General features: G+C 33.9%; 1 protein-coding gene across 1 annotated transcript; it reads left to right on the top strand.

The window, feature by feature from the left end:
• The first annotated feature begins 231 nt into the window (after positions 1-231).
• On the top strand, positions 232-3,037 carry WRKY9 (WRKY DNA-binding protein 9). Its single transcript, XM_086252136.1, is given in 6 exon segments — positions 232-474; positions 600-737; positions 856-1,239; positions 1,377-1,490; positions 2,262-3,011; positions 3,014-3,037. Coding segments are annotated over 6 exon segments (1,653 nt in total).
• The last annotated feature ends 6,475 nt before the right edge of the window (positions 3,038-9,512 follow it).

The following is a 9,512-nucleotide window of genomic DNA, read 5'->3' as shown; positions in this document are numbered from 1 at the left end:
GTTATTAAAGTGCAATGGGCCGGATTCTTGTAGTCTTTAATTAATGGAAGTGAATTAAGGGCCTAATTAAAGTCAAAGCTTAGATGCGTCCTTGTGTGTCTAATAATAATACGTCCTTGAGACGAGAGAATTGACTTCGGTGCCTCAAAAGCAGCATTAAAACAGAGAGACAGAGAGAGAAAAAAAACAAAAGAGAAATTCGGAGAGATTCTGCAACTTTGTCTTACTTCAATGGAGAGAGAAAAGGATCACAAAGACTTGGAAAATATTGATCTTTCACTCAAAATTGAAGCCAAACAAGAAAAACAAGAAGATGAAGATGAACAAGCAGAAGCAGAAGATCAAGAAGAAAAGGAGGAGGAGGAGGACGATGAGCAGGAACCAACAGCACTACAACTGCATGTACAGAATAACAGCCAAAAGGCTTCTGTTGATGAAGCAGTGGATCAAGATGAGGCTTCTGTTGAGGAGGAGGTATAGTATACTGTGTGTGCACCTATATACATTAATTAAAGAAATTCATTTTTAGTTTAGATTTAAATTATAATTGTTTGTGATGATTATATATATATGATCATGATGCTTGCGTTATTATATAGTTATGTGTTTTACAAATGGAGATGAGCCGAATGAAAGAAGAAAACAAGGTTTTGAGGAAGGTCGTAGAGCAAACCATGAAAGATTATTACCATCTTCAAATGAAATATACGGCTGTCCACCAAAATACCCAAAATAAGGTACTTAATTAATAATTAATTAAATTCTACTTTATATATGTTAACCCTTATTTTTGTGTATTAATCCTATGGCTTTTTGTAAATAATTAATTAATTGATTTGATTTGATTTGATTTAGGATCCTCAAACCTTTCTATCGCTTCATGGTAAGGATGATGGCAATATTGTTATTCCCAAGATCTTGGATATTGGCCATAGATCTCCATCCCCAGCACGTGATCATCATGATAGGATTAAAGAGAGTCAACTAGGGTTGTCACTGAGGCTACAAACCAACACCACCAATACTCAGTCAAGGGATCATGAAAGAGAAGAAGAACATAAACAAGAGAAGGAAGAATACTTGACAAGTAGTAGTAGAAGCCTTACATCATCACTACTGCAAAACAAGCTACAACGGACTGAATCGGCCGCCGCCGCCGCCGGAATTACAAGCCACGTCGCCTCCCAACCAAATAGAAAAGCTAGGGTTTCGGTTAGAGCAAGATGTGAAGCAGCCACAGTGAGTTCCATATATATATATATACATGTTGATCAGCTAATTTATATATAAAACGTAATATATGGGCAGAAAATTAAGCTTTATATATATATATATAAGAATTAAGGATAATTAAAATCTTTTAAGTTATATTTCAGATGAATGATGGTTGCCAATGGAGGAAATATGGGCAGAAAATCGCAAAAGGAAACCCTTGCCCACGAGCCTATTACCGCTGCACAGTTGCTCCTGGATGCCCGGTCAGGAAACAGGTATGCATATATATATATATATATTGATAATCTATAATGTAGGGATCCTCAAAATTTGTGTATCAAATTTGAAACTCAAATGAGTGTCAATATACATGTCAACATTTACTTATTGTAGATAAATAAATGAACCCATATATGAATTAAATTTGATACACAAATTTGACGTCTCTAATAGTATTCATATATTTTATGCTATTTTCATCAATTACTAAAACTTTTAAAAGAAATTTAAATATATTTTAGTCATATTTTTAGTGCTTAATTTTGTTAAGAATAATGCTATACTTACTACGTTCTTATACCATATTTTTATACCATCTCACGTGTCATTACTTTATTGGACATAATTTTTCTTTTTATTTTTTAATGTCTAATGTATGAATGCCATGTAAGTTTCTACATAAGATGGTATAAAATTGTAGTATGAAAATGTGGGATATCTAACACTACTGTTTTGTTAAAAACTGTGTCTTATTAAGTTTGAAGGTTAAACATATATTTAAAGTCTAAATAATTTAAATATATGTTTGAGTGTAGAGTTTAGTTTTATGTTGAAAATAATTTATAGTAAAGTCTAAAAATGAGTTTAGACTCAATAAATTGATATATATATATATATAGAGAGAGAGAGAGGATTCAGAACTCCATCTTTTTTAATACATTTTGTTTTTGAAAGCAAGTCTTTGTTAATACTAAAATTAATGCTTTCATTGTACTTTTTAATTAAATGGCATACAAATAAATAGTTTGAATGGTATACTACTGCAGGTCCAAAGATGCCTAGAGGACATGTCCATACTCATAACAACTTATGAAGGAACACATAACCATCCACTTCCTGTGGGTGCAACAGCCATGGCTTCAACAGCTTCTGCAGCAGCTTCCTTCATGTTATTAGATTCAAGTAATCATCATCTAATATCAGATGGCATCCCCTCTAATTTCACCCAAGCATCCCTCCCTGTCCCTAATTACTATAATGCCGCCCCTCATCATATGATGATAAACCACCCCTCATCTCATCAATATTCCTCATCCTCGAACTTTAGAAGCAATATATATCCTCATCATCATGACCCTTCCAAAGGACTTGTTCTTGACCTCACAAACAACTTTAGTAGTGACACTAGTATACAACAAATCCCTATGGCTGCTACCTCCTCACATTCATCTGCACCACCACCAGGTTTTAACAATTGGATGAGTAGTAGTAGCAAATCTGCAAATTATCATAGCAGCAGTGCTAGATCAGGAGTACTGGGAAGAGTGGAAGATCAGAGAGGTTGGAAAGGGGAAGAAAATATGACATCATTGGCTGAAAATGTGACTGCCATTGCTTCGGACCCTAAATTTAGGGTTGCTGTGGCAGCTGCTATCACATCCCTCATTAATAAAGACAATCATACTACCCATCATCCTGTTCCTGTAGGGACTCCTTTTGGTCCAAGGGATGGAGAGAATGGTAGCTCTACTACCAAGCATTGGGCCCTTGAGTCTCTCTCGGCAAATGGTAAGCCCAAATTCACAAAAACACCTTAGAATAATCTCAATAATATACCCTTTAAAAAAAACAATGTATTCTTAATAATACCTTGTGCAAAGAGAAATTTAAGGGTATACAAAGACTAAATATGTACCATTATATATCTTTCTACATTTGGTCCTCTAGCTACTTAATAAAATTAATTAATACTATGTAATTGATTTATTTTATTTTATTTCTCTCTTCGTTTCTTTTTTAATTTAGGTAAGTATTCTCAAGTTTCTTCTTTATGGTAATTCCAAGAATATGTATGAAATTAATGTGATAAATTTTAATTTTATATACGTACATATAGGATAATGTTTTTGTTACCAGAAACTATAGTATGTTACGTTGTCTAACTATTATTTTAAATATTAATCATGTGAGTTGTTATCTTAGTGTGTTGTGGCAGATTAACATGCATGTGACAACATATAACATGTTAGATATCTCTTATTTCTTCAATTTTACTTATTTCAATTCAACCCTAACTGTGTAATAAATAATGTCTAAGATTAAAAGTTAAGCACAAAAGCAAATAAAAAACAAGTAAAAGATTTGGATCTGAAAAACAACATTCCTCTACATATAGGGGCGAAGCCAGAAAAATATACCTGTGGGGGCACTAGCTATATATCGTATGCTGATTAAGGTTCACTTTAAGGCTCACCTGATTACTTCAAAACCTTTAAATCAAAGAAAAAGAGATAAACCATCAATCACTACGCCAAAATTGAGCTTTCACGGCGTGTGTTGCACGCCATAAATTGATATTTACAGCGTGTAGTTGTATGTCGTTGAAGCGCATGCAGTGATAAGATTAATCTTAAGAGAAACTGCAACTCGATTGATAACTAAGAAACAAATATGGCTAATTACAAATAAATCAATAAAACTTTTCACAATTAGATATTAATCAATGCACTTTTTCATAATTTCATTTTAGTCATTATTGACCAAAATGATAAATTACAATAGATTAATAAACATACATTAATATTCAGATTTAGATTTGACTTAAGTTTGTATTTGACTGCTACACAGCAAAACGACTTAAGGTTTAGCTCTCGGGTTTTGGGCTCTCCATAAGCTCCAGAATCTTACTTTTAAACATCATTTATATATATATACCATGCATCTCATTTCGATCTATACCCTAAATCTCATTTCGATCTATACCTTAAATCACATTTCTATACCTTAAACTAAATTAAGGATAACGTTATAATTTTACTTCCATAAGTAATGAAAAAAAGGAATGGGTTAAATTAGTATTTTTCAATGCACCAAAATACATGACATCATCAAGTGGATTAAGCTTAGTGACTAAAATAGAATATAATTTCAAAACTCATTGACCTTTATGGGAAAAGAAAATTTACATTGACCATTATGTAATATTGAAATATTTTATTGATTTAAATGTAATTTTCTAACAAAATATCATGTAAGATCATAACAAATAAACATAACAGGGAGAAAAACATAGCAAAATCATATCTTAGGCACTGTAATTACTAAAATTTTCTTTAAGATGAGTCTTTCAAAATGAGCCTTATAAGATGCATATAATTATACTATGCATTATGGTCACATATGAAGTGAGGCTTTGAAAAATTCAATATCTAAGTAGCACAAAATATTGATAAAATTATGTTCATTATAATTACAATTGTCCCCTACGAGTTCTCATATTTTAAAATTGTTGCATAATAAATTCATTATCAAGACAGAGAAAAATTTCTTTCTCAATATATGCTATCATACAATCATTCATCCATTGATACCCCATTCGATTGCATAATCGATTCTTCACAATCACTACAAGAAAAAACACTTTGGGCGACGAACCTAGTTCCTCTCCCAAAGTTGATTTTCGTCGCCCAAAACTTTGGGCGACGGAATGTGTTCGTCGAGTATTTGGTCGCCCAAACCTTGACGCCCAAGAGTTTGGGCGACGAACTTATCAATTTGGTCGCCCAAAGCTACCTAAGGGAGACGAATTTAGTTCGTCTCCTAAGGCATGTGGTTTGTCGCCCAAAGCATGTTTAGGCGACGAATTATTTCGTCGCCTAAACATACTTTGGGCGACGAATTAGTAGTTCCTCTCCCAAAGTATATTTAAGCGACGGAATTATTCGTCGCCTAAACATTCTTTGGGCGACGAATTAGTAGTTCCTCTCCCAAAGTATATTTAGGCGACGGAATTATTCGTCACCTAAATATGCTTTGGGCGACGAATTAGTAGTTCCTCTCCCAAAGTATATTTAGGCGACGAAATTATTCCGTCGCCTAAACCTATTTTATTTAAAAAAAATTAATTTTTTTTAAATTTAATATTTTATATATCCAAAATATATATAACACAAAATTAATAAATTTATACAAAACCTATTTTATTTAAATTTTTTTTTAATTTAATATTTTTTATATCCAAATTGTATATAACACAAAAATTAATAAATTTATACAAAATGTATTAATAAATTTATTGACCCGCTTCGACTTCAGTCCTCCGAATTGCGTAGATACGAAAGCCACACCGGATGACGCAGGAGCCGAGGTGCCTATAACTTGACTGTAGTGGTGAGCCGAAGAGGGTTGGACGTACTATAGCATCGGGAGCCGAAAAGGGAGTAGCCTAGACTGCTGCATCAGGAACGGGTGAGGGAGTGGCTTGGACTGCGGCATCAAGAGCGGGTGAGGTATCGGGATCGGGAGTGCATGCCAGCTCGGTGGTCCTAGATGCATGCATTCGCCTTCCACCTTATAATCAAAAAAATTAAATATAACAATTTAACAATTAAACTAAATTCAACAATTTAACAAATTAACTAAATTTTATAATTACTCTAAATCACATATTTTACACACGGTGTTGTGCTGCCATCTAAGAGTACATTTTCAAGCTTAAGGTCTCTATGGCAGATTTGCTGCCACAAATGAATTAATTCCTTACTACAATCAACACTACCAAAGATCATAAGGAAAAATAGCAGTATAACAACACATTAACAGAAGAGTTCCAATTTACAGTGGTTCTACAACCAATTAACAGCAAAAGAAAAGGTTGGTTAGTTCTACATTAGTAATCTACATAGAAGAGTAGCATTTATGGATATACACATAATTCATTAGTAACCTCTTTGAATTGAATAATATTTGGATGCTTCAATGACCTGTGGTTCATGATCTCCCTTTGCACATGTTCGACTATCTACAACACCAAAGAAATGAAAAACAAAAAAACCCAATTCCCAGAAAAATTCAAACATCAAAAACAAAGGAAAAACAAAGTGAGAGAATTGACACAAAAAAAAAAAAAAAAAGGAAGATAAGAGGTGAAGGAGATGAAACAGTCCTTCTGGCCTCTCTGGTCCACTTGTCTCCGACCAGCCTTGCAACCCCAAAATTTCCAGACCCTATATCCTTCACAATCTCATAAATAAAACCATAAATAAAAAATAAAAAAAAAACAGAAAAACCCACAATTTAAAAAAACAAATTAGAAAACCCACAATCGGGTGGGTTTGCTGCAGGTGGGTTCCGGTTGGGTTGCTGGCCAGGGTGGGGTGGGGGCTGATGATGGGGATAAGTTGCTGGTGGGGAATCAAGGGAGGCGGAAGGGAAAGGGGAGAGAGAAAGAGGAGGCCGAGGAAGGTTTGATAGGGGTGGGGATTGGTTTCGTGGAGAGAGAAAGAGGAGGGGGTGGGTATGGGTTTCGGGGAGAGAGAAAGAGGAGGGGGTGGGTTGGGTTTCGGTGGGGAGGGCGGCGGTCACGGAGGGAGAGGGGAGAGAGAAAGAGGAGGGGGCGGGGATGTGTTTCTGGGAGAGAGAAATAGGAGGAGCTGGGTTGGGTTTCGGTGGGGAGGGCGGCGATCACGGAGGGAGATAAGTGGTCGGGGAGGGAGAGAATGAGAGGTGGTCTGCGTTGAAGCAGGGGAGAGGAAGAAGACATTAGCAGGGGAGAGAAGGAAAAAAATAAATAAAGAAGAAGAAATACCAGATCTGGGGAGGGTTAATCGAAAAGACTTTAAGCGAGGAAACTAATTTTGTCGCCCAAAGAGAGTTTGGGCGACGGAATGTTCTATTTCGTCGCCTAAAATCTCTTTAGGCGACAAAATTAGTTTCCTCGCCTCAGTTTGTGAAATTTTTTGCGCGAGTTCACCCCGCCAATTTTTTAAGTAAAATTCAGAAAAAATGAATGAACTGGAGTTTGGGCGAGGAATATATATATTCGTCGCCCAAAGTGACTTTAGGCGAGGAATAGATAAATTCGTCGCCCAAAGTATGGCCCTAATGCCATTTTTTACAAATTTATAATTTATATTTAGTATTTAAAATTTATATATAATAAATCATTATAATAAAATTGTATACTTAATTATATACAATAGGATTCTAAAGTTTAACTTAATCAGTAAATTATATTTATAATTTTACATATTACAAATATAAAAAAATTTCATCGTTATTTAACTTCTACATCTCTGATTAAGCTAATTTTTGCATGTATGATCTTTGAGTGTGAAACTAAAAATGAACGTTTCAGGTCATTGAAAACACATCGAGATGTGATCATCTACATATAAATGAACGGTTTCGACAATTGAAGAGTATAATTTTATCAATTCTTTCATTGAAACCTTGTCATTTCAATAATTGTGAAGAACAATCAGAGCTGTTCATTTTCTATGTTCATACTCAAAGATCATCTCTGCAAAAAATCAGCCAAATCGGAATTCAGCTAGTCGTTGAATTATCATTATAAAACTCACGATCGTTCTTTAATTTGACCACTGTTACCTCATTTCTACATCTTCAATTGACCTAAATTTTTGCAGGGATGATCTTTGAGTAGGGTACTAAAAAATGAACGATTCTGATCGTTGTAAACACGATCAAGATATGTCCATCTACATATAAATGAACGGTTTCAACACTTGATTAGTATAATTCTATTAATTATTACGTTGAAACCTTGTCGTTTCAATAATTGTGAAGACCACAATGTGATTTCAATGATCAGAGCTGTTCATTTTCTATGTTCATACTCAAAGATCATCTCTGCAAAAAATCAGCCAAATCGGAATTCAGCTAGTCGTTGAATTATCATTATAAAACCCACGATCGTTCTTTAATTTGACCACTGTTACCTCATTTCTATATCTTCAATTGAGCTAAATTTTTGCAGGAATGATCTTTGAGTAGGGAACTAAAAAATGAACGGTTCTGATCGTTGTAAACACGATCAAGATATGCCCATCTACATATAAATAAACGGTTTCAACACTTGATTAGTATAATTCTATTAATTCTTTCGTTGAAACCTTGTCGTTTCAATAATTTTGAAGACCACAATGTGATTTCAATGATCAGAGCCGTTTCATTTTCTATGTTCATACTCAAAGATCATCCCTGCAAAAAATCAGCCAAATCGGAATTCAGCTAGTTGTTGAATTATTATTATTAAACCCACGATCGTTCATTAATTTGAGCACCGATACCTAACTTCTACATCTTCAATTGAGCTAAATTTTAATAAGGATGATCATTGAGTAGGGAACAAAAAAATGAACGGTTCAGATCGTTGAAAATACGATCACATCGTATTCTTATACCTAAATATAAATGCACATAAAAAATAAATTGGACTTTGGGCGAGGAATCTATAAATTCGTCTCCCAAAGTGACTTTGGGCGAGGAATACATGAATTCGTCTCCCAAAGTGACTTTGGGCGACGAAATATAGATTCGTCTCCCAAAGTCACTTTGGGCGACGAATTCATGTATTCCTCGCCCAAAGTCACTTTGGGGGACGAATATATCTTCGTCGCCCAAAGTATAGGCCTAATTAATACCATTTTTTGCTAATTTATAATTTATATTTTAGTATTTAAATATATATAATAAATTATTATAATAAGATTGTATACTTAACAATATATAATAGGATTCTAAATTTTAACTTAATTACTAAATAATATTTATAATTTTAAATATATACAAATATAAAATAATTTCACCATTACTTAACTTTTACATCTCCGATTAAGCTAAATTTTTGCATGAATGATCTTTGAGTAGTGAACTAAAAAATGAACGGTTCGGATCGTTGAAAACACGATCAAGATATGTTCATCTACATATAAATGAACGGTTTCAATACTTAAAGAATATAATTTTATTAACTCTTTCGTTGAAACTTTGTCGTTTCAATAATTGTGAAAACCACAATGTGATTTCAACAATCAGAGCTGTTCATTTTCTATGTTCATACTCAAAGATCATCTCTGCAAAAAATTAGCTAAATCAGAATTCAGCTAGCCATTGAATTATCATTAGAAAACCCACGATCGTTCATCAATTCGACCACCGTTACCTAACTTCTACATCTTTGATTGAGCTAAATTTTTGCAGGGATGATCTTTGAGTAGGGAACTAAAAAATAAACGGTTCAGATAGTTGAAAACACGTTCGCATTGTATTTTTAT

Source organism: Dryas octopetala, chromosome 7 (genome assembly GCF_963921425.1).
Source record: "Dryas octopetala chromosome 7, drDryOcto1.1, whole genome shotgun sequence".
NCBI classification, from domain to species: Eukaryota; Viridiplantae; Streptophyta; class Magnoliopsida; order Rosales; family Rosaceae; genus Dryas; species Dryas octopetala.
Note: the sequence above shows the minus strand (reverse complement) of the source record. Positions and strands in the feature narration are given on the sequence as shown.